The sequence below is a fragment of the Platalea leucorodia genome (genome assembly GCF_965183815.1).
Source record: "Platalea leucorodia genome assembly, chromosome: Z".
Taxonomy (NCBI): Eukaryota; Metazoa; Chordata; class Aves; order Pelecaniformes; family Threskiornithidae; genus Platalea; species Platalea leucorodia.
The window spans coordinates 27283733-27308637 of record NC_138858.1 but is presented as its reverse complement, the minus strand read 5'-3'; the positions used below and the strand labels follow the sequence as shown (position 1 = coordinate 27308637).

At 45.9% G+C, this 24905-nt stretch overlaps 1 protein-coding gene across 1 annotated transcript; it reads left to right on the top strand.

Annotated features, from left to right (window-relative positions):
- Positions 1-14352: 14352 nt before the first annotated feature.
- CRHBP (corticotropin releasing hormone binding protein) lies at positions 14353-22703 on the top strand (the record flags this gene model as incomplete). Its single annotated transcript, XM_082336008.1, has 7 exons — positions 14353-14433; positions 14880-14973; positions 15618-15775; positions 17858-18068; positions 19394-19542; positions 20913-21030; positions 22546-22703. The coding sequence occupies 7 exons, from the start codon at positions 14353-14355 to the stop codon at positions 22701-22703; spliced, it is 969 nt and encodes a 322-aa protein (XP_082192134.1).
- Between the last annotated feature and the right edge of the window lie 2202 nt (positions 22704-24905).

Below are 24905 nucleotides of genomic sequence, written 5' to 3'. Positions count from 1 at the left end.
AAATGCTCAATACAATCAATCTCCTGGCCACAAATGTGAGCAAAGCACGCCTAGTTAGGTATCCCTCATCAGTGTTTAGTGAATGCAAACCACCATCCCTCCAACTGTTACTGCTTTAAGACACTTACAGACCAGATCAGCAGCTGGTGTAAGCTGGACAAAAGCCAGTTTATGCTACTTGAGATCTGGCTTTTAATATTTTCAGTCTTTGCGTTGCATGCATCTGTAACATGCATTCATCAGTTGCCCAGGTCAAGGGCTTGGATTGACAGATTGTTTGGCAGGAGTTGAGACTTCTATTTCTTAAATGTCAGTGGGAAGTAAAAGGAACAGGAATGTTACTGCTACACTTTCTGAATTGGAAAATTTGGAATGAGACATAAAACTTGTAATTTAGTTTTCAGTCATTCTATAACAACCATATTTTTGCAGCTCAAAAGAGCAGCTTGTTTTTTTGCTCAGCTCTGCTTATTCTAAAGCCCTTTTTAGATGCTGCTCCGTACCTCCCCACACTCTCGTATTTCAGATGTGGTCACAGCTGTCTCCTGCCGCCTGAGCAGACGGCACCACTTGCCATTGTTACGGGTTCATTTCCCCCACCTCCCCAGCTTCAATTTTGTTGTGTTGGCATTACTGCATCCCAGTAGTCCACCTCTTCTTTCAGCATAAATGAATTTATTCATATGATAAATTATTCAAATACATAGAAGATTTAGTCAGCAAACTGCTCTGAGAGCTGATGGAAGGACGGGGTCTTCAGGGGGAATGTAATTGCCTTCTGCTTTCACTATTCTGGCACCCCTAAGAGGAGGGCTCTTAGAGGACCACTTGTGGGGGATTTAATGATGGGATCCCAAGGTACAGATTTGTAATGTGAGTCATCTTATAGAACAATGATTTCATCTCACACTGATCCAACACACTGCATGGAAGCGGCGCAAAAGGGGCAGTGGGACCCCGTGGCCAGGCATGGAGAGAGTAGGACAATCCCTTTCAGCTTTAACCTGCTCTTGGGCTGAATTAAGAGTACTTCTACATTCTTGTTTGAATTAAGCATACTTACAAAGCCCTGCGTATCCTCAGCGGCAGGGTGTCGTGGCTTTTTTCTTGCATGGAGAGCTCTCTTTGTTCCTTGTTATTTTGTTGGTAACTTCAAACTATAATAAAAGGCATCTGAATTAAATGAAGATTTTCTGCTTGTGTAAGAGGTTAATAAAAAAACATCCCCCAATGAAGACATGCCCTGCTAGGCAACATTTGAAGAATGCATTTCACTTGTCTCTCCTCCCTAGACCCCTGGACATCATTCAGTAAAGACTATAATATTTGTATAAAATCATATATCATTAAGAAGGTGTAATTTATTATAAGGGGATTCTATAGGGTCTAATAAATATAGCAAGGGGCAGACATCATCCTGAGAAAGGGGCCACCACCAAATGCTGTTATCCCAGAAAAAAGGAGACTTTGCCATGGTGGCAGAGCCACAATGCGCTGCCTTTTCAACTCTTCAGTCACATAAGTTATATAGGATTCACAGAAGATCTTCTAGGGGAACACAGCTAAAAGTATTAAACTGACAACAATTGCACAACATTTTATTATCCCCTGCAATGTGACACACCTCAATATCATTGGAGTTATTGGACCAGGATGGCAGGAGTATCACCTAGAAAAAGTTAAGACTGCTTTTATGGTTCCCCATAGGTCCTGCAGACTGTTGCTAGTCTCCAAGCTTTTCCCCTTCCTCCAAGGGGAAGGGAGAGGAGAGCAGCTTACAGCTTCAACCCCAAGCTAAAAGGAATAAGATTGTCCCAGAAAGGACCAGTTTCTTCATTATGACTTTTCAGCAAGAGGCTTTTTGGAAACAAGCTCCAGAAAGTTCATAAACCCTCTGCTCATCCCTGATGAGCCTCTGCACACGTAGCAGCCTGTGTCCCGAGCAGAATTATGCTAAGTCACAGCTGGCAGCAGCAACGTGCCCCGGGGTCAGGCAGGGAGAGCTGCTGCCATGATGGAGAGGGTCAGTGGAGCCATCTCATCAGCTGAATTTACTAGGGGTTGAGTGCAGCCTAATTCCTCTGCGGAAGGAGCTTGCTTGCACACAAGCTCTGGGTGAATCAGAGGAGAATGACTCAAATGATCTTTATTCCAACAGAAGTTTTATAAAACCTCATAAATCACCCTTTTTGGCTTGGCTGGTTAGGTTTTTCTTGTGCTGTTTTAACTGCAAGGACGACTATTAAACTCTATCAGCTTTAAAGAAGAAACTTTTTTGCACAATGACTGGAGACCAAGCAGAAAAGGAAGTAAATGCTACAAAGCACATTCAGATGCTTGAAAATGCAAAGCCTTTGCACAGTTTGGGATCCTGGGATAAGGGACTTGCCATCCTAATCTTGGGCTAGCCGTGGGCTGACCCACTGTACCAGCGGGTCATTCCTCTGCCGTTCCTCTCCCACAGGAGCCTACTAGGAGGATACCTGAAGATCACCTGGAAGTTTTGAATTGACTCTGAACCAGAAAAAGTTGTGAGCAATCCTCTTTTCTGTAAGCAGTCCTCAGGAAGGAGAACTGCATTGAAGCCACTCACACTGGCTATGCAAGATCTTGCTTGCATGGCCAGCCTCGCTACAGCCACTTTGTCCTGCAGATGTGAACATTTTGGTTTTAGTTTCTCTCAGAAGGGAAAAATGTCTCCTTTAAACTGAAGGCAGTATTTTTTTCTCATTGTTCACTGACACCTTTCCTGCTGACTTCAAGTTTGCCTGTAGTTCATGAATCTAGGAAGCACTTTGAAGTTTTACATGCAGAGGAAACTTGCTGTGTGGCTTTCTCCGAAGTCCCTCAGCTTTAGGAATGATGTCTAATTACAGGCATTTTTTTCATTTGTGTTATCAGACTGTCTGGAAAATCGATAGAAAATTGAACACCGCAATATGGCCTAATATTTCCAAGTTACATTAAAGAACAATAAAAATAGAGCGATGCCAGACAAGACCTTTTCTAGCTATTGCGAAATTGTTTTGCCTGACATCTAAAAAGCAGATTTTCAGAAGATAAATGATATTATCTTGAAAGCCTCAGCCTCTGCCATTTGCTTTTATTTCAGTTCAAAAGAGACTTGAAGTGCCAGTGCAACTGGGTACACAATCGGTAAATAAATTTATAACCTCTTCGGATTTGGTATCCAACTATTTATCTCGAAGAGATGTGTATGACACCACCATGATGACAAGTCCTTCACAATGGAGTGGTCCCTACAAGTTCTGACTTACCAGCCAGGTCCGCTAGGAAGGCACCACCTTTTTCGCTCTACAGCAATGTAGAGGGTGTCAAGCCCAATGCGATAATCATCATCCTACAACATCAGTTCCTCCTCATAAAGATGAGAAACAAAGTTGCCTGGCATTGTGGGAAGGAAGAGAGAAATGACACTAGGAGACTCCAACAGAACAGATGACGTTTCCAGCAGCCAGGAATGTCATTAATTGCTTTCCACCAAATGGCATTCGAGAAAGAATTGAAAGTTATTGCCAGTGACGATCTTATATTTACGGATACGAATCCAGTGCTCCACTTGCAGAGATGCCTTGTATACACGGAGTATCTGTGCACTCACTAGCAAAGGAAATCCAACGTCTTCAAAGCCTGTCACAACTGCTGGGCAGGCGCAAAGCAGCACACACAGCATGTGCAACAGAGCCCAGAGCTGCTCAGGGCAGCACAACAGTACAGCAGTTTGATGTGCCTGCCTGTTTGGTCTGGGAAATCTGGATGGGGCTGCCTTTCAAATCCCGGTGGTTACTAGTGCATTTACTTCTCACCCTTGGCACCCCGACACACAGGCTGCCAGTACAGTGCCTGCTCTGTTCAGGCGTGCACACTTTTCCCTTAGCAAAGCAGGTATTTCCTCCTGGGGCAAAGGCTCCAGGGTGTCCCCCAGCACAGCAATCACTGTCACGGGTTGATGGCCACAGCAACACGGTGTGTGTACACAGTGTGCATGGGATGGACCGTACCATCTCAAAACCCAGTGCAGATATCTCAGTGAAGCACGGCCTCATCATATTCCAAGCAGTCAGGGAATTAATGGTGTGGTACAGACAGGCCAGAAGAAAGGGTAGAAGAGCTCTCCTGTAGCAGTGCAGACCCACCCCAGGCCATTCAGCCATGCAGGGCAGAGCCCCTTTCCAGGCTCCATGCCGCAGCACAAAGGAGAGCGTGGCCAGGAGGGAAACTCTTAGTGACAGCCCAGAGGCCAACGTCCCAGCTCGGCAGCACACACAAAATGTTCAGCTCCTCTCCAATTTCAGCCCCGCAGAAGCTGGGTAAAAGGTCAAACACAAAACCCACCTCTGAAATCAGATTAATCTATATAAAGGTTTTTGACTGACAGGAAGATTTGTTAGACTGTGATGTGACATCATGTGCATGTCTAATAAGGGTTTTGATTGACAGACCAACAATTAATAGATGCATCTTTAGGGATAATTAAGTCTGTTGAATGGCACTGTGTTATTTGAAGAAAAGAGGGGTCACATTTTCAATTTTATCTTTCTTCTGCCACATGATACAACATGAGAGATAATGTTTCATTTATGATCTGGTAATCTGTTTTCTAAGCTAGCTCCATCCACGTCCTTTCCTCTGAGTTGGGGTATGGTGGGTTACAGGCTCTGGGCAGCCATCAGAGAGACCACATGAATGAACTTCACCAGATAGGTTAAAAAAAAAAAAAAAAACCACAAAAACAACAACAAAAAACCCCAAACTTGTCCTTTTTAAATACCAGCTCTCAGCCACCTGCAATCAGTTGTGTACAAGGGGCAACTCCCAAGGAACAGAACTGCAGCTGCATCCACTTATTTTGCCCTCGCAAGTAGATTCTCAGCTGATGTAAAAGGACAGAGCCTATTGCACTTAGTGGCATAATTTTGCAACAGCTGAGCACATGTGCTTGAGACTTTAAATTAGCCTTCAATAGAAAGTTATGTTTCTGTTAGCTGGTTGGCTAAATAAGGACATGTCTGTAAAATTGCAAATGTTGCAACAAGGCAGCTAAGAGGAAGACAGGAGGAGCGGTTGCTCAGAGCACAGGTATTTGGGGGAAAATAGTGGAAAATGCTCCTGTGATACATCTGCTTTAAATTCTAAGCTGTCCTTTCAGGTCCTGGTTGCCTTCATGGGTTGCAGAGCAAATTGTTATAGTGTAGCTCTGAAATACCTATTGTAGAGCCTGCCTTAAAACTCCATGTATTGCTCTGACTCTACATTCCCAGCAGTTGCACAAACCCAGAAAAGCGCTATGTGGAAACACAGAGTAAAGCTATGGCAGGAAAAAAAATGTGGGTAGAACATGTTGCAAAGAGCAGAGAAGCAACTGAAGCACCAGGAGCATTAGTTAAGGTTATATTTTGGGAGCTGAAAAATGGCAAGAAGTTGAGAAAGCCGCAGAAAGATGCTGATTCCCCAGCTCCGGCTGGGGACATCGAGTGGCAGCAGCAAATAGGTTCCTGTGGCTAAGCAAAGGGTGGCTGGATGAGATGCAGGGTTGGAGAGCTCTGTCCCATTAAACCATTAATGCCTTGGCTAGGTGAAACCACAGCTGGTTTTGCCCTTGCACTAATGACCTAATTCTGCAGTTTTCACTCAGAGAAAATTTTTTTGTCGTCTTTGGTGCCCCAGGGATAATATTATGTGAAGGAGAATCATCAGCCTTTGAAAGCCAAGTACGGTTTCTGTTTGAAACAAAAAAGCCCATTGGCACACCCGAGGTAAAGATCATCTGTGACATTGTTATCAAAGGTGAAGCTGTCTTTAGACTTTAGGAGGTTGAAAAATGCTGATCAGGCAATCTCAAAGTCCTTCAATGTTTATGATTTTTACACTGACACAAAATATTCCAGTACTTTCACCTAAAAGTATTTGGAGTCTAACTGATCAAAGTGTTTGGCACCGCAGCCTGTATGATAGTAAGGATAACCGGTAAGGAATCACATGCATGTGAAAAATAAAGCACTAAGTGGTAGGAGCAGTTGAAAGAATAAATATACCATCACGCTGGGTGTGCTGGCATCTCTTATCTGACTCATATTGACTAGTTGAATTGTGAAACACTCCACAGTGTTTCTGAAATGGGCCCATTACTGTGATGCCTAACACTACTACAGATGATCATGTTGAATCACAGTTTTTTCCCAGATGAGAAAGACTCAATCAAGGAGATAGTCACTTCAGCTGAGAAATACTTGTCCTTGGATAGGAGAAATATCTTAAAATACCACTTATCAAAGTGGTGCTTTGTCAAAGATGTAGTTTGTTCTTCATAGTGACCCAGATCTAACAAATTTTGGAATGTGATGTGTAAGTACTAAGATTTCTTGATACATCTGAAAATTATATTCCTTACAATAAGGTGACCTCAGCATTGAAAATAAGGTGACAAATGTTCTAGTAACTCAGAGCTGAACAGGAAATTTGGGAGAGGAGGAACAGGAGCTGTTGCTTGGGGCAGGGTCACTGGGAGAAGACTGCAGCGGTGGAAGAGGTTGCAGCACTGTGTCCTCTGCAAATCCGGCACAGGACGTGACCTGGGCCATGAAGGGTATGCCTCCAAGCAAAGTCCAACCGCAATAATTGTGCCATGTTTTGGAAAGGAGATTGTCCTTCTGCAAGGGTACTGGAACTGATCAGAGCAGCCGCTGCAGCCAGCAAAGGCAAACATAACCCACATAGAGATGGACCGAAGGAGGCATCTATCGAGGTCCCTTGCCTGGGAGCCATGCTGACATCTGCATGTGACTCTGGTGTTGAGGTCTTCCTGCACCAACCCTTGAGAGTGGAGGTACCTTGTGGAGGATCCACAGAGGAGACAGGCTAATATTAAACAGCTTGGCGAATGTCTGGCGCTTCTCCTAACACCAGAGCAATGGCACGCGCCTTCGCCAGTCGCCCCCTCCCACACCTCTTCTCTCCTTCCTGGGAAAAAACTTTTCTCTGCTCCCACTTCTTGGCCCTGACTGCTTTGTGTAGATGCTTGGTTGAGTCACAGGCAGAGCTGGTAGTGATAACCGCCCTCAGGGTAATCTCGGTGTCTGAATATAATGTTTGCTTTATTATTTGTAACCCGCTAAACTGCGAGCTTCACAGTCCTTGCTCGTATTCAGTGCCATAAATAGTGTTAATGCAACACTTATCATCAAGCCTGCATGATGCTGATAGGCTTTCAGTTCATAAATCACATGCGTTTGTCATTTCGCTAAACCACTCAACATGACAAATCACACATCTCTTGTGTCAAACTGCCCAGAGTTAACAAGCTACGCTTATTTCACCTTACGGGAAGTTCAGCTCTATTTAAAGCCAATTTAGACACACACAAAGAAGTAATAGAAGTGTTACAGAGAGATGTATGGCAAGGCTTGGAAGACGTTTGCCATAACCAGCACCGAGCTGGGGCAGATGGGTAGTGACAGGAGTCAGTGACACAGATGCCTGCTGACAGCAGAGGGGAGAGTCCTGGGCTCAGGTTGGATCATGGACTGTTGGAAAACCGGCCTGATGCTGAAACCAGCATAAGAGTAAAGGAATGAAGCACAAAATCTACTATTTAAGTTTGCCGGTGACACAAAATTGGGAGGAGCCGTTGACACTCTCGAGGACAGAGAGGCCCTGCAGAGAGATCTGGACAAATGAGAGAGCTGGGCAATCATCAACCGGATGAAGTTTAACAAGGGCAAGTGCCGGATTTTGCACCTGGGACAGGGCAACCCTGGGTGTACATACGGACTGGGCAACCAGAGGCTGGAGAGCAGCCCCACAGAGAGGGATCTGGGAGTTCTGGTCAACAGCAAGTTGAACGTGAGCCAACAGAGTGCCCTGGTAGCCAGGAGGGCCAACCGTGTCCTGGGGTGCATCAAGCACTGCATTGCCAGTCGGTCGAGGGAGGTGATTGTCCCGCTCTACTCTGCACTGGTGTGGCCTCATCTTGAGTGCTGTAGGAAGTTTTGGGCACCACAGTACAAAAAGGATACAAAGCTACTAGAGAGTGTCCAGAAGAGAGCCACAAAGATGGTGCAGGGTTCAGAGGGGAAGCCATACGAGGAGCAGCTGAAGTCACTTGGTCTGTTCAGCCTGGAGAAGAGGAGACTGAGGGGAGACCTCATCACGGTCTACAGCTTTCTCACAAGGGAAGGAGGAGGGGCAGGCGCTAATCTCTTCTCCCTGGTGACCAATGATAGGACCCAATGGAACAGCAGGAAGATATGCCAGGGGAGGTTTAGGTTGGTTATTAGGAAAAGGTTCTTCAGCCAGAGGGTGGTGGAGCACTGGGACAGGCTCCTCTTGGAGGCAGTCATGGCGCCAAGCCTGACAATATTCAAGAAGCATTTGGACAATGCCCTCAGACATATGGTGTGAATTTTGGGGTTATCCTATGCAGCGACATCGAGTTGGACTCAATGATCCTTGTGGGTCCCTTCCAAATCAGGACATTCTATGATTCTGTGATTCTATAATTCTGTGAAAATGTAATCTCAGACTTGGTGTTTCTGCTGCTGGGAATGCTCTCCTTCAGCTGTCATTGCAACTCTGGGTTCCTGTAAAAGGAACATATCAAACCATTGACAGGGCCAATTTAGTTATTTTAGTCACGTTGAACTCTACCTTTCTTATTGTATGCCCATAGCCTAGCTGCTTAAACTGTATTTCCAGTAGTTAGCTGATGCATTTTGTAGAATGGGCAGTTACCCATTGATAACTGCCATGGCAACAAGCAAACTCATTTCTCATATGCCACAAAGAGTCCCCAAATGTAGTCATGATCACAGCCACAGTTACGGTCCCAAGCGACCTGCCAGTCACAGTTCGGGTCCTCCAGACAATGGAGGCTTGGAGATGTTAATAAGCTCCACATTTATTTTTCTGGGTTTGTGCTATGGGTTGCCTCCTGCCTGGGTCCTGGGCAGGACAGTGACCCACTGCAGTGGGATGTGGTGGTGAGTGCATGTGCTGGATACGCAGGGTGATTTGGCAACAGGTATCTTGATAATTAAATTGCCCTTATCAGCAATGATAACACAAAGCATGGTGTAACCTTTTAGTGGAGAGGGGACCTGATGCTTACTGACAGGATGTGGCCACAAAGTCCCTCAGGACTGACATGAAGCATTAAGTAACAGTTGGCAAATACTGAGTACGGATTTAGTTACCCCAGTGTTTTCTGTGGTGACTTATAGGATGAGGGAACTGGACCAGAAGCAGGAGCTTCATACATGTGTGGCTCTAGCTTCTCAATCTCTCAGCTAGTTTTTGAAGCAAAATCTTGTGTCAGTCTGTATCAAGGATATGGTTTCCTAATGACCTCCAGGGCTGCGATTTGTGGTACAACCTCCCCTTTTCTTCCTTTTCTGTGGTGTTATTTCAGAGCAATAATTGGTTGCTAGCATGCAATTTAGCAAGGATGGGATCAAAAATTTAGCCCTCACTGTAGCATTTGTGACACTTCAGAGACACTAGATGTCTTTCTCGCCTTAATCTGGGCTAACTGATCCCACTACTCAGGAATAATATACTGAAGGATTTGCAACCAGTTAAATGGTGTATGTGTATAATAAAATACAAGTGATGTGCAGCAATCCCCTACCCTGCAAAGACAGTGACATTGGTATGAGACCTGCAGCCACACAATAAACAGCAAGGACTGGGTAGTACTACGTCTCCCAGACACCATGGAGGAAAGGAAAAGCTAGTCCCTGAATTAATTCTGAGTTGCAGTGGGGATGCACGTAAGGGAAATGAATGTAGCTCAGCACAATGCTTAGCAGCTGACACGATAGAGGTTTAAAGTCCAGCCAGACGTCTCACACTGTGCATCACCCCACACCGCATCTCTTCAGCCAGTGCTGAGCAGCAGTGAGAAGTCAGCATCAACAGCCGAGGATGGAGTGCCCGAGGCAGGAGAAATCCCCTTTGCTGGAGCAGTTGGTGTTGTAGCACTGTGGACTCGCTGCTGCTCCCATCAGTTCAAGAAACCACCAGGCACAGACAAGCAGAGAGGCCCCCATGGGACGTGCAGCAGCCGGGCTGCTCCCTGTGGCATGGAGTTGAAGCCTGCATGGAATTGCGTCTATGCAGGAAAATTTACTCTTGTTTAAGGTCCCAGGGCTCAAGGGAGGTTTGGTCTACTCCAGCTGCTTGTGCCAGCAGTCAGGCTGCAGCTTAGGAGGAAGGTGCTTCAGAGGGGAAGAAACAGGGGGTTTAAAATATGGCCCAAACCAGAAGACTGTGGCTTTCAACAAATAGCTGGTAGGAAGTCCAGGAGCTGTAGTTTGAGCTCTCCAGAGTCAGCAGTCCTCAAGGTTCATCCCTTTACCTGGGCGCAAGGCGAGATGTGCTGCAGGTGAAATTTCCATGTTGAGTGGAGAGAACGGGAGCTACAGCCTGCAGTGTGTTTGTGGTGAAGCGAGTGCTGAAATGAAGTTGTCTTCTGCAGGAATTAAAGCATGGCAGGGTGCTGTGTTAGTGAGCTGGGGACTCAAGGGACGCTTTTGGAGAGCAGAAAGGGTTCGTAACACCTGGCCGCTCTTCTCATCTGGGAGGGATCACTAAGGAGTGTCTGTAGCTCAAGCACTGCTCACTAAGAAATCTCAATATCAAGAGCATCATCCACAATCTTCCTGTACCAACTACCTTACGTTTGAGGAGTAGAAACTGCATTTACCACCTGTATTATAGCACAGAGCATTGCTTGATCACCACGGGGGAGGGTAAACAAGGTTTGTTTCACTACTCTCTTTATTCAGCTGTATTTTCTCCACCTCTCACTGCAGCTGGGATCTCTTCTCTGCTATAATAGCTGACAAGACACCTACAAGCTCTGAGCATGAGGCGGAGGATTTCCACCACGGGGCAGGCGGGTCCTCCCAAACATGTAGCTGAATGGCATAAAAAACCCACTTATGAGCACTGCTTTAATAACCTAAGGCTCTCCAAAGGCTGAGGTGCTCCAGCAATAGCCTCCTGAGCCATAGCAGAGTCGGGTGGGTGATACCCTGCACACAGCCCAGCCTCTCACCAGCACGGTGGCATCCCATCGCTTCTGCCAGGGAAGGGGGCTGCTCCCAGGGTGAGTTACGGTTGCCAGCAGAGTCAAGGTGTCATAGCCTGAGAGCAACTGGATTATAGAGTCCCTAGCAGGGTTAGACTGGGAATGCATTTTACTGTGTTATATAATTTGATATTAAGGAAAAAAATTGTCCTACAAAGTATTAACATGACTCAACCCCATCAAAGAGAAATTACACCCTTCTCATTCGCCCAAGGGTTTGTATCGCATTGAAGGTGCTTTTCCCTTCTGAAATGCTGCAGGGATGTTTTGAATGCTGTTTAAACTGCTGATTTTTCTTTTTTTTGTTAGTTGCAATCTCATCTCCTGAAAAGCTCAGTCTCTGCTAGTGGCCTTAAATGAAAGTGGTGCTGGAGCATGCAAAGGGAGGTGCAGAGGGTAAGGGACCTGTGATACCCTGTGAGGAGGCAGCAGTGTCAAGTGAGGTGGTCCCGTCCTCTCTCACCCTCTGACAGTCGGGATGTAGGGCCGGGAGATGAGCCCCCTGGGCCTGGTCCCCTTTGGGGCCCTATCTGCCCAGGCTCCACCTGAGTCAGGTGTGGAGGCACTGCAGGGCAGAGGTCTGCCAACAGCAGCAGCTGAACCTCTCTGCATGTGGTTCCTTATCCCCATCCCAAATATTTGCCTTCCACAGGCATTAGAGCTGCACAGAGGGAAGTATATAAGAGTTTGGGGGCTGAGGGCAGCCCTGTGTTTGAGGGCACAGGAAATTACCCCAGGCACTGGGAGGCTTTGCAATGAGGGTGGGCAGGATGTCATCGTGCTTCATCAGCTCCTTCTGAGCCCAGAGCCGAAATGCAAAGCAGAAGATGACACAGAGTAGATGACATGTTGCCTTAGCGCCTCTGTTAAAACCAAGCTCCACATCCACAGCAAGGGGCGTATGAGTTTGACTCTTGCACTAACGTTATACAGAACATTTGTAACCTTCAAAGCAAACTCCTGCAGGTGTTGCATAGGAAATGCAAAGCCACCACAGGTCCCATGTGAGTAAGAAATTGCAACAGACATAGAGGTGGCTCCTATCCTCCCTTCTGCCACCTTGTTGGTTGGAGAAGGACAGTCCCCACACCCCATCTGCCAGGATGTCCTCCAGGCCCTGGGGCTATCTGCTTGTCTGGGCATCTCCACCAGTGAATGCTAGCCCAGACCTCAGCTATTCATAGGCAAGAGTTTAGAATATGTTGACATCACTGTTGGTATGTTTTTTTCTGAGTAGATCACCTCACAGCTGGTTTAATAGACAGTCATATTGATTTAGCTGCAGTGTCATTTGTCCTTCACTCTTTTTTCGAGGTGAATTTAACCAAACCTTCAGTAACTGGTCAAATTCTCACACAATCAAACGCTTCCACTCCTTTACTGAAGATATGCAAGGACTCAGCATCTGAGGTCTAGGTTGGGAGCCAGCAGAGCAAACTAGGACACCCCAGCCAGAACTGGGACTGGGTTCTGCAAAGTGCCTCAAACATGCGGAGTGGAGAGGTCATGCCGTAATCCTGACTTCCTTCATCTCTTCAGAAAGTGAACATGTGAGAAGAAAAGCGAATGAGGCTGGGCTCTCCTGCAGCCCCTCCAGGTCCCACAGTATCCCCGTGGTCTCCAGGGCACCTCTCACCGCTCTGATTAATCTCCCAGCCATCCTCTAATGCAAGCTGGGACTAAACCCTGCAGTTTTCCAACAAAACTTGTAATTCCCAAAAGAACTTCAATGGATTTCTGGTTCCAAACTCCCTTGGTTCTTCTGATAATTCTTGCCTAAAATCACAGTATTTAAACAATTGAAGGCAAGTACATGAAGATTAATTAATTCAATCTTGGTTCATGCATTAATTAACTACTCAGTTCCCCAAAGCAGTTTTAACAACTTTTGAGTGCAACTTGATGTCAAAGTTCAAAAATAGTATTTTCCATTTCCTTAGCAGTTTTATGCTCTTGAAACCCACACAGGTATAACAAATTCACAGAAGTGCCATGTAGATATGCAGCAATATTATAGTTTACATTAAACTATAAGAATAAGAATTACAGCATAATAAGGTCAGAGCCACAGGTGTATAGACAGAATAAGATTTATTTATTTGTTGTTCGACCCACAAGTTGGGTGAAACAGCAAGAAAATATTTCTGTCCACAAGCCCTAACAATGAAATCGGAAGCAGCAGACTTAAAGCTTTGCAAGTCCAGATCATATTATTTCTAAGTTTTGCTGAACCAAAGTGACAATTTGACAGGGAAGCATAGAGAAGAAGGAGACATTAGCAAGAAGCCTGAGATGGGGAAAGGGTAGTTATTGTCTGCCGAGTATTGATGGCTCATCCTGGGTCAGGGGAAAACGAGAATATACCCTAAAATTAATATCTCTGCTGAGCTCCTGGGTTTTAGTACTCTGCAGAGTTATGAATTTTCATTCCCAGGTTCATCTTTTGAAAGTCTTTCTCAGGTTTCCCTTGAGGATCAGGGCTGGAGCAGTATCAGCTGTTTCGTGGGGAATACACCCTTGGGAGCCCCAAGTTTTCCTAATTCCTGTAGGAAAGCCGCATCTGGTGGGGACACCTGTCTGATTTTGCCTGTGCACTTGCTGCAAAGTCCTTGTGCCCCAGCTGCAGGTGCCGGACCTGGAAGCCAGCAGGTCCCCCAGCCCGGGGAGGATGCTGTCCCCCAGCTGCAAGCCTGCCTGGGAGGCAGGGGCACCCACCCAGGACTGGCTGGTGGGAAGCACCTGGCATGGGGGCTGCGGAGAGCTGCATGGCATGGAGCAGCAGGAGGGAGGCAGGGAGCCCTGCAGGTCTGAAATGCCCCAGGACTGGAAAGCAGGAGAAGAGGAGGAGGGAGGGATGTTCCTTGTTCCTCACTTTGGAGTAACTGGAAATAAACACACCATGAGAGTGCCCCAGCTGCACGGGGACAGGCTCTCCTCCCCAGAGCTTTTCAGCTCCACCAGACAGATAAGTAGAAAAGACATCTGCCAGCAAGGGGAGTTTGACTGGCTTGGAAATTTGTGGCTGTGATTTGGACCCTTGTCATGCCCACGTACTGTGTCACTGCGAGAGGAATTCAGTTACCATGGGTTACCCTATCAGTACGGGGACCAAGTGCCTCCCCTCCCAACAGCTCTATAAAAAGAGTCTCTCCAAGATACCCCACCGGCTCCTGCCTGCCAGCGCAGACTGGGAGAAACTTGGCCACGGGGAGAGAGGGAGGGCCGCCAGAGGAGGTGTCAGCATGCCGTCTGCTTTCCAGTTTCAATGCCACTTCATTCTCATCTTCCTGGCAGCCTCCAAGGGGGAAACCAGATACCTAGAGGTGAGCAATGGGGTTGATAACTAAAGCACCTTGCTGTGCTTTTAGCTGCTGTCTTCTAACTTGTACTCCCAGCTTTTGAGCATTGTGCTTTTTCCTCTCTCCCCTCCTATTCCCACTCCTCCTGCATTAAACCTACACCTGGGTAACAATGCAACAGTCCCGTCCCCCACCCACCCTCCCCAATTGTTTATCCTCCCTTTTCTCACACTTACATTTTTGCTGAGGATTTAAGTGACTCACTGTGCACTGAGCTGCAGGGCTCACCTCTTAGGTGCCAGGTTTGCTCCCCTCTACTACGGGTTGGAAGCTTTCTGACTGAGCTCTTCCACAGCTGCACCGTTTCTGGAGGAGGGATTTAATCTGCTAGTGCCTGTTCTTGAGAGGTGCAGGGAGGGGGCTGCATTTCACTTTGCCCCAGCCTACTCTTGCCCTCTTTCCTTCACCAGGTGAGGGATGCTGGTGAAGATGAGCCCTTCCTACTCCTCAGTGAAGATCTGAAGAGAGAGCTGTCTGCAGGGCAGATCTACCGGCGGTCGCTCCGTGAGTTTCTTTGGTGCTCTGGTGGGGACCGTCAGTGGGTAGGAGAGTCCTGGGGGGAGCTCGGGGCTCAGGGAGGGGAAAGGGGCTATTTGGGAGTGACAGAACTACAAGCACTTTTTGTAAGGGTGGGGAGAAGAAGGACAAAGTGTTAAAATCTCAGAAAAACTGTGGTTGAGGCAGAGGGATGGAAACAGGGCTCTGAAAAGAGGTTGGAGCTCAGAGTTGAGGGTCCCCAATAAAGGGAGGAGGATGGAGATTGTCCACCCATATCCCTGGGCAGAGTCATATCTACAGGGGATGGGGCAGGTGGAAAAGCTGTGATTAGAGAGAAGTCTGAAGGAATGGGGTGTTTGTGCACTTATGCATGTACACATACAGAGTTTTCTGCTCAGAGATGCTTTGACATGTCATCATCCCCTGCACCCCCCCATCGCATGCTTGCGCTCACACCTGCGAGTTACTGTTCATCCTCCAATGCTCAGCAGGGTCCTAATTGCTTCAGCTGGGTTTCCCTCTCCTCATTGACAGATGGGTCTCAGCGTGGGGGTCTCTCCTCACTCCCCCTTCCCTGTGCTGCGGCAGCTGGCACTGTGTCTCCCTCCCCAGCAGGCTGAGGCAGCAGCCCCATGTCTCTGTTTCTTCAGGGTGCATCGACATGCTGAGTATAGAGGGGCAGTTCACCTTCACTGCAGAGCAACCGCAGCTGCACTGCGCGACCTTCTTCATTGGGGAGCCCGAGGAGCTCATCACAATAGACTACGACTTTGTAAACATCGACTGCCAAGGGGGCGATTTCCTGAAGGTAAGAAGCTGGCAAGTCCTGCTGCACTTCCCCTTCCCTGCTCTCATCTGACATGTGAGACATTTGCTACATGTGGAAGGGGCAGGCAAATGCATGTGTGCACAAGCGTGTATGTGTTTGAGTGTGCAGAACAGGCTTTCACAAAGCAGCTATCTCTGGGACAGCTGTTCCTCCTCCCTGAGGCACTTTGGGTACATCCCCCTCATCACCATCCCCCTAAAGCAAAGTCAGATGCAGACTGAGGATCTCTCTCCAAACTGCAGCATCAGCTCTTCTGAACTTTTTCAGGAGCACCTCTACTGAGTGTCCATACCTGGGGGACTGACTGAGCAGTTTGGTCAGTATGAGCAGAGACCCTCAGCCCCGATAGGAAGGTTTTCTCATTGCACCATGAATCACATGAGCCCTGCAGATAATGATACAGGTCTCCAAACAGCTGTTACTGCTCCAGGACCTCCGCTCACAGGTCACTTAGCATCAGCTTATTAATGAGTGGATTGTTGCAGCCTTTCTTTCAAATAGCCCCGCTACAGCCTTTCAGGACATTGGATCCGAACAGAAAGAGGTTCATGACTCAGAGCCATTTATATTCCAGCATCAAAAAACTTTACCGGCACATTTTGCTGGCAGGCAGCATTGACCAAGATCTGAACTCGATTCAGGAGAGAAAGGGAGGGTCAATGGCCCCCAGCTGCTCCCCTCACTTCGTGCTCTGCCCTTTGTGCACAGCACAGACCCTGTCCCACCTGGTGGTGAGCTGAGCTCCAGGGAGGAGGTGGAGAAGAAGCTGCCTTTCAGCCCTTTCCTTGTCTCCCGCTCTTGAAGAGATGCTGTCCCCCTGGTCACTTTACCCTGGGGAATCCTGTCCCTCCATCCCATACCCCTGGCTGGGATCTCTCCCCACATTGCTACAGGGAGGCTGATTTCAGTTTCTTGTGGGTCCAAGGATTTTGTACCTAGACTTACAGCCACTTATGGAGGATAGAAAAATGCCAAGAGATCTTTGAGGCTTTATAGAGGTTTCCTTCCTTTGATGATGGGGTCCCCAGTTTCTGCATTGTACTATCGTATTTATACAGGCAGCTTTTCCCTGGTGTAATTTGAACACCCACATCTCATTACTTTAGAAAATTTACAGTTCTGGCAAATCCAGAGACTGATCCTGCAGCTTTTCCATGAGGAACTCCCACACATACTCACATTAGGATTACTCACTGAAGCGATGGCAGGATCTGGTCTTCGGATTTTCGAAGTGTTGACTGCACCACGGAAGGAATTACTGGATGAGAGTGGCTAGGAGGGAATTGAAACAGCAAGGCACGCAACTGTGCAGCTATGCTAGCATTAATACAGATTTCTAGTTCTGACACCTTTGCTTGAAGACAGTGAGGACAAACTTGCTATTTTTGTTGTGAGGGAAAGATTTGTAGAGGCTGCTGCTTAAGGTCCAGCCAAGTAAGCAGCATTTATTCTGCTTTCCAGTGCCTAGGACGAGCTAAAAGAACAGACACAGGAGAGAGCAATAGCTCTGCCAGTAATACCTCCCCAAAGCTTTATTGTATTTCAATACCTCTGGAAGGCCCCCGGGCCGATTAATGACAGGCTGCAAAACATGGATGGTGGAAAATTACAGGCCAGATCAATGGACTTAATGCCCAGAGTTTGAGAGGGTGACTTATGTTTCATGTGGCTTCCAAATCAAGCCAGTCAAAAACTTCTCTTAGTAACAACGAAATTGGAATATAAGAACTTAAAAAAAAAAAAAAAAAGATGTAAATGTGATGTTGCTGGAGCAAAAAGAGCTGCTTCCCTCAAAAAAAGGTTACCGAAATTGTCACCTGAATGAAGTAATGCCAACTTTAAAATTTAAATGTATCCCTTTCCTAAATATGGATTGAAGCTTGAATAATTAGTTAAATGCTAGGAAATCGATAAATACGAAGAATTTTTGTTTTTAATTGGTGGCTTTGAACAAGTCATCCAGTGTAAAAATGAAACAGTGTCTGTAATACTTCACGTTTCTGTTCTCTGCTAACAGAGCAATAACCAAAAGCCTGGTTTTCAATTATTGAACCCCTGTAGGTATTTGATGGCTGGATACTCAAAGGAGAGAAATTTCCCAGTTCCTTGGACCATCCCCTCTCCACCTCCCAAAGATACATAGACTTTTGTGAAAGTGGCAATATTCAAAGGAGCATCAGGTCATCACAGAATGTGGCAATGATCTTCTTCAGGATTCACCAGCCAGGCAACGGATTCACTGTCACAGTCAAGAAAAACGCCAACCTCTTTCGTAAGTCCCCTTTTTATACCATCAAGTGGGCTTGCATTTGGGGCCGGAAGAAAAATGAACATGTTGGTTTGCATTGAATTCTCTCGCTGGTGTTATCTGCACTGACATGGCTCCAGTAACACCACCGGAGCCACACACATCTGCACGCCTGAGGATTTGACTCGGGCTCAGTGTGTGTCTCAAGAAAAAAACTAAGTATAGGAGATAACTTGGGCATGGCTTCAATATTCAGGACCGGAAGGCTCTTTCTTTCAAAGATGATCTCTTCCAATCTTATATTGTCATGTTCCAACACATTTGGCTAGAACAAATAGTATTAATTTAGAGAATTTAATCTCAGCAATTTCTAGATCTGGGTGAACAATGAGGCAAAAATATTTGAAAAAGTTCAACAGCAAAAACAGTGTATTGAATAGTTATGTGATAGTTATGAGTGATACATGATCCCAAGGATCTATTTGCAAGTTATTTCCCTAGGCCTGTGAGCTGGGAAGGCACAAATAATGATCACTGGCACCTTTTTTCCAAGAGGGGACAGGACATTTAACAGTTATTGTTCAGGCCAGTCTGATTTATCTGCCTCACCGTGCAAAGGATGAAGATGATGGCATGTCTGCCCTGTCCTTACTCTGAGTTGTTCAGACACAAGCCTGCAAGCTGGGTCTCCACGCTGGTGTGGCTTCATGCCTGTGGATGTGATAATAGTGTGCAGCTGCTGGAGGTGGCTTGTGTCCTTCACCGGCCTGCTGAAGCAGCTGCAGGCCTCCAGGTCTGCATGGAGGATCCCTTGGGCTGCACACGCAGATGATAACCTATTCCCTTACCTGCACTGTTAAGTTTGAACTTTAAGATAAAATCAGCATGTACCTGCTCTAGTTTCATTGGGATGTTTTGCAGGGTAAGCAACTCCAGTTAAGAGGAGCATAATAGGACTTAGGGATTTGCTGGCAATATCAAGCCATAACCAGTCAAAGCTAAACAAAAGCCTTGCATCCATATTTAGCTTTGTTCAAACTGGGAAATAGTATGAGCCCCCGACAACATGAGCTCCTGATGTGTGGATTTGGGGTGCGAGGTCTCCCATTGACTGCTTCACCCTCAAGTTCTGCCAGACCTCACGCTACACAGTAAGCAATGGGCAGAGAATTTTTAGGGAACAAATGCTGTGCAAGAACACCAGAAAATGCCATATGCATAATTTTCAGCATTTGGTTGTAACTTTCAGTAATTAAATCATCTGTTCTTTGTTAGTACTGAAAGTACATCGTTTTGCTACATGCAGTTATGACTGCAGAAGTAACTCTCTACCTTCTCCCATGCCCTAGCTTGCAATGTCATCTCTCAGACTCCTTCAGGAAGGTTCACCATGGTCATTCCTCATCAGCACAGAAACTGCAGCTTCTCCATAATCTACCCAGTGGTGATAAAAATATCTGATCTTATCCTGGGACATTTAAATGGCCTCTTTTTAAAGGTGAGTTATTTGTTTCCTAAGAAATTACTACTATGTGCAGTTTTCCTGGGCAAGGGAGAGGGAACAGGGTGAAGCAGGGACAGCCTGTGGCACTGGCTAATAAGGCATGTGCGCTCCAGACCACGTGTGTGCACGGTGAGGGCTCTGGTTTCTCCCCAGAGACAAGAGCTGGGTCTGTCTCTGTCCCTATTGTCTCTGTAATGTTGCAGAGGCAATCAAATTATGCAAACTACCATTAATGCATGTAAATATTGTTTGCCATAACAAAGGGTAATAATGTCATTAGAAAGAAAGGAGTGCTCTCCCAGAGAGCTGTCTGTCTGTATTTAAACTAATGAAAGCAGCAACCACTCTGAACAGAGAAAGGAGACGCGGATTAGATAGTCAGTTATTAGCATGGAGAAAATACAAATGTGCTTACAGCTGATTCACTGCTGGGCATGCTGAGCATCCTTCTGCTCTATCTGCTCTGAGTCACAGCACAGGGCTGGGGTTTGGCGACAGCACTTGGTGCTTAGCGACAATCAGACAGAAGAGGACAAGAGCTATTAGTGGCACTCTGTGCCTAGGAAGTCTAAGAAAGTGCGAATTCCAAAATATCCAGAAGGACAGGAGCAAGGAAGTTTGTTTCCTGCTGCCAGTGAGACTGGCAGCCTAGGTCCTTCATGGGGGCTTCTGAGCAAACCAGGCTTTGAGAGACGGGCAAGTGAGTTGACTTATTCAGCAGCAGGCAGAAAAGGGACAACAGCAGGAGGACAATAAAGAAATCAGGCACTTAAATAGCAGCATATGGGTGACAGCCTGAAGGTGCATAGGGTGTCCGTGCAAGATGTTTTTGGCAAACAGCATTAATTTTCAGGAAAAGAACACTTGTGGGTCTAATATATAGTGAGCCATCATCGTCATAAAAAACTACTCTTTTGGTTAATTCCTACTTTAGTTAAACTTTGCCAGAATAGTGTATTTTAGCAACATTTATTGCTTAGGAATAAGCATGGTATAGTGGAACTTGAGGTCCTGCCTCCCAGCTGACTGTGGGCACACGTGCAGCCCATCCCTGTGTTAATTTGATTACATGTCTAAGCATCCAGAATCAGATTGCTTACCTGCACTAAGAGCAGTTGAATCAACACCTTAACTACTTGTCAGTAATTTTCAGAGCCTACTTAGGTCTTTCTTTGGAATCCCTTAAGGAAATTAACTGACTAATGTCAAATTGAAGTAGTGTTGCTCAGGATGAGAACAGCCTTATTTCACACAGGTTTGAGCACAGAGGACTTCTAAAACCTAGTGTTGGCTGCAATCATGTCTAGGGAACTGCTACCTTTCGAAGATAAATGATAAACAACTTTCAATCTCTGCCTTTTTAGAAACCATCAGCAGGCTGTGCAGGAGTAGGAGATTTTGTAGAGCTGCTAGGAGGAACTGGCTTAGACCCATCCAAGATGTTTCCTCTAGCTGATCTCTGTCACTCCTTTCATGGGTCTGGTAAGAACTCCTTCTTCCACTTACCTCCACGTGATAAAATAATTAACCAGAGGGAGTCATGCAGAGCCGCCTCCAAACCTGGATTTTCTGCTAAACTGGTGAATTTCACATGTAGCAGAACATGAGAGCTAAAGCTATTTGGGCCCGCGGCTGGGCTGTGTGATACAGCACACCCATGACCACCTTCACTTGCCCCTGCAGTAATCATTATAATAAGGTTAAGTTACACATTTTTAACATGTTTGTCCTATGACACATGATTATTAGAGTGTCAACAGATAAATGAACCTGGAAATTCATAACAAATGAAGGCAGAGCAGTACATTTTCTTGGAGGAGTTTTTTCTTACTTACTCAGTGTTTCCAAAGCTTCCTTTTCTGCTGCAGGAGTAACACATACTCCAAAAGCCTCAGAGCTCCCACTCTCTGCTTTGAACCCTGGAGGAGCTCTGAACCTGTTTGACTATCATGCCAGGTCAGTGACCTCTTTCTGCCCATAAAAATAAGAATTGCCTGTTTCCCTAATATTCAGTCCAGCAGAGTACGAAGTGTTGGCAGTGGTGTGACAGACAGGTCCCTGTGGCACATGTGTTGTACCTCAGGAGTATGAACAAGTGCACTGGAGAAGCGGCGTTTCCGCAGGGTTGGAGAGCAGTAACATGCCTGGCACTTCGCCTCTGTGGTCTCCCTTGCCTTTCATCACACCACAACTTAATGGTCCAGGCACTGTTTAAAGGTTTAACTGGAAAGTGCTGGGCTGAGTGAATACTCTGCACTGCAATGAGATTAAAATGTGTTTTCCTGGCGGTGCAAAGGAAGCAAAACTCTATCATCTCGGCAGCCTCTGCTCTCCCAGTGGCCTACCAGAATTCTCCTCTAGTGAGGAAGGTGCTCCAGGTTTCCCAAATCAAACAGGCTTTGCCAAGCTTCCACCCAAATGGCTCATCTAAAGCAGTGGTTAGTGATATGCTTGATTTCCCCCAGAGTGAGTCCATATGCTGGGCACTGCCATTTCAGTTTGACTTGGTGGGACTCTCACAGGCCTTTGTTACTGTGAAGAACATCCTTGCGCACAAAACCACTCATCCCTCTAACAGGAAACATTTCAATATTGTTAATTTTTGATATCTCCAGAACAGGGTACCATTACCTTTACCCACTGTTTGTGGTATCTAACAGTAGTGTACCTTCCCAAATGCAAACATGTACAGACCTCTGTGTCATGTCTGTCTATACATATGTGAGATTGCAGGTGGATGGGAATTGAGTGGCATTTGCATGAGTAAAGGTTACAACGCTTGATTGAATACCCAAGCCATTGTAAAGTGAAACTAAAAAATACAAAAGAAGGTATTTAGTTAGCAATACCACCACTGGCTGGCCATTACTACACACAAACTTGCTTTGTTTCCAAAATTGAATACATCGGTGCTTTGTAATTACCAACACTTTTCCCTCACTTCCATATAAGTGTGCCTTTATCTCTCCTCTATATCTCTTTTCCCTAACTAACTAGCCCAAATGAAGATTGGCTGTGACAATACCGTGCTGCGAATGGTCTCCAGTGGCAAACACATCAACCGTGTGACATTTGAGTATCATCAACTCGATCTGCAGGAAGCAGAAAACAGGAAGGAGAACAGCATTGAGGAATTCTGCTTTCCTAGTATCTGAGAAACCAGGCCACACATTTGCACATAGCTAATGAAAATAAGGTTCTGGTGAACTAAAAAAAATGTATTTTTCCTTTAACCAGCTGGTATTATCGAGCCTTTCTACAGTATAAGCATATTTCTTTTTTCATACAAATCTGTCATTCTCATGAGCAAGCAGGAAAAAGCAACCAATATATTAATCTTTGTTATTATCATTATATCTTTTCTGCAGTATTTAAGCTCATTTACCATATTGAAAATCAATAGCAAGAACAGAAGGCTATGTTTCCCATATAAGTATTATTAGGAAAACAGACACAAACTTTTTGTGTATCTAGTCTGAGGACATACGAAAACCATAATAAGTATAAACCTCATGCAACAACTTTATCCTTTTATAACAGGTATAAACAAAAAAATTAGATGGTGGAATGCACTTCCAGTTTTGTAAGAGGAAACCCAACATTAGTGTGTGTAAAAATTACTGGTTTGTTTACGACTATAAATGTACTATTTATTTCTAATGACATGTTTTTAATAAAAATTTATAGCATGGAAACTTCCTTACACAAATCCAAACATGAATAAATACATTCAAAGAGTTGGCAAAACATTATTATGTTGTATTTTTCTGAAGAGCTCTTTTAACACTCTGGTTAAACTTCCTAAGTCTTGTGCAGTTTCCTGGAAAAGATGATTTTGAAGGTATGTTGCTGTAAAACTGTGGACTATTAAAGTAACATTATCGGCAGAAATTTGTTTTGCCAATGTTGCATACACCTTCACATGAAGTACGTTCCAGCTGTACACTTACTGGCACCTTCCCTGTTTAAGGCTTTTGGTCAGATGTCCTGCTGACCCGTGGAGGCAGGGATATACAAATGTAGATTAATTTTTACCAGACTTTTGGTGACCCAGAAGAGGAGTGTAAGCAAGCCTGGAGGACTCTAGGAAGCACAGCGCAGCAGAGGACCAGAGTTGTGTCCTAGCTCTGATGGAGGCACATGGACTGATTTCTGTGTTTTCTGGGAGTGCTGCCTGGCAATAACAAGAGCAAACCATTCCTCCTGTGATGTTCAATTTACGGTGAACACTGATTAAGCCAGCTGCATGACTGAGATCTTCAGCACTGATTTCTGGCTCTTAATCTCATAGTCAGTCACCAAAAATCAAGTGTCTTGAGTATTCAGCAGCTCTGAAGTTAATCCCTCCCAACTGAAGTGAGTGAAAACTACAGGATGCCTCAGACTTTCCCTCTGCAGGGTTTTGGGAGCCCAGTTTTGGTGACTGACTCATGAACAGAGGGATGTGCTTGGCAGTCTGGTCAGACTCAGGCGAGCATGTCCACCCTGCAGAGCTGTGTTTATAGAAAGGGTGGGGATTGTGGGAATGTTTCACTTTGTTCCCCCCAAAAAATCAGACAAAACCATTGCTGGCTGCCTCAAGGGATGGAGCATCCTTGGCTCAAGGCTCTGAGTTGGGGGTCCTTGGCCACCACGTCCCTGCTTCAGCCCCATGCGAGCCACCATGGGCTTCCTGGGCCCTCAGTGTGGTGCTGGCAGTGCTGGCATTGCCACCCAGCACCAGAGACATTAAATCAGGGCAAAAAAAAAAATCAGGGATCAATGAAATCACTTTTTTCCTGAGGAAATTTGCAGTGACAGAGGACCTCTGTCCCCCAACATCCCCCTCAGCTCATCCTTTTTGGGTGCCTGCCACTGTCAGGGCTGCCCTAACCATGTCCAGCCCTACCAGCCTCTCCTGGGCACCCTTCAGTGAACCAGGGCAGGTTTCTGGGCTTGGCAGTTTGGGAACGAGCTTGTGGGCTCCCTATCAGACCATACCTATCCACATGCCTACCTTCAAACTGGGGAGAGGGAGAGGTCTTTAAAATGCTGCTCCTTGGTCACTGGGAAACACTGGAGGAGTTGAAACATCAACGAATTTCAGGTCCAAAAGCTCAGGACTAGATCACCAATGAAGATAAATTCACAATCTCTTGCTTAGTGCAGTTTCATAGTGGGATTTCCCACCTTTCAGCTTTATGTGGTACTTTTTTTTCAATCCTAACATGACTTAAATACCTCCAAACCACTAAGGCCTTGTAGAAAAGATAATTAATGTTCAGAGATTTGAGATTTCTCCTTCCATAGTATACAGAAGTGGACTCTATTACTAAGAAAACTTACTGTTATAGATGGCGGAGAATGCAAAACAACAC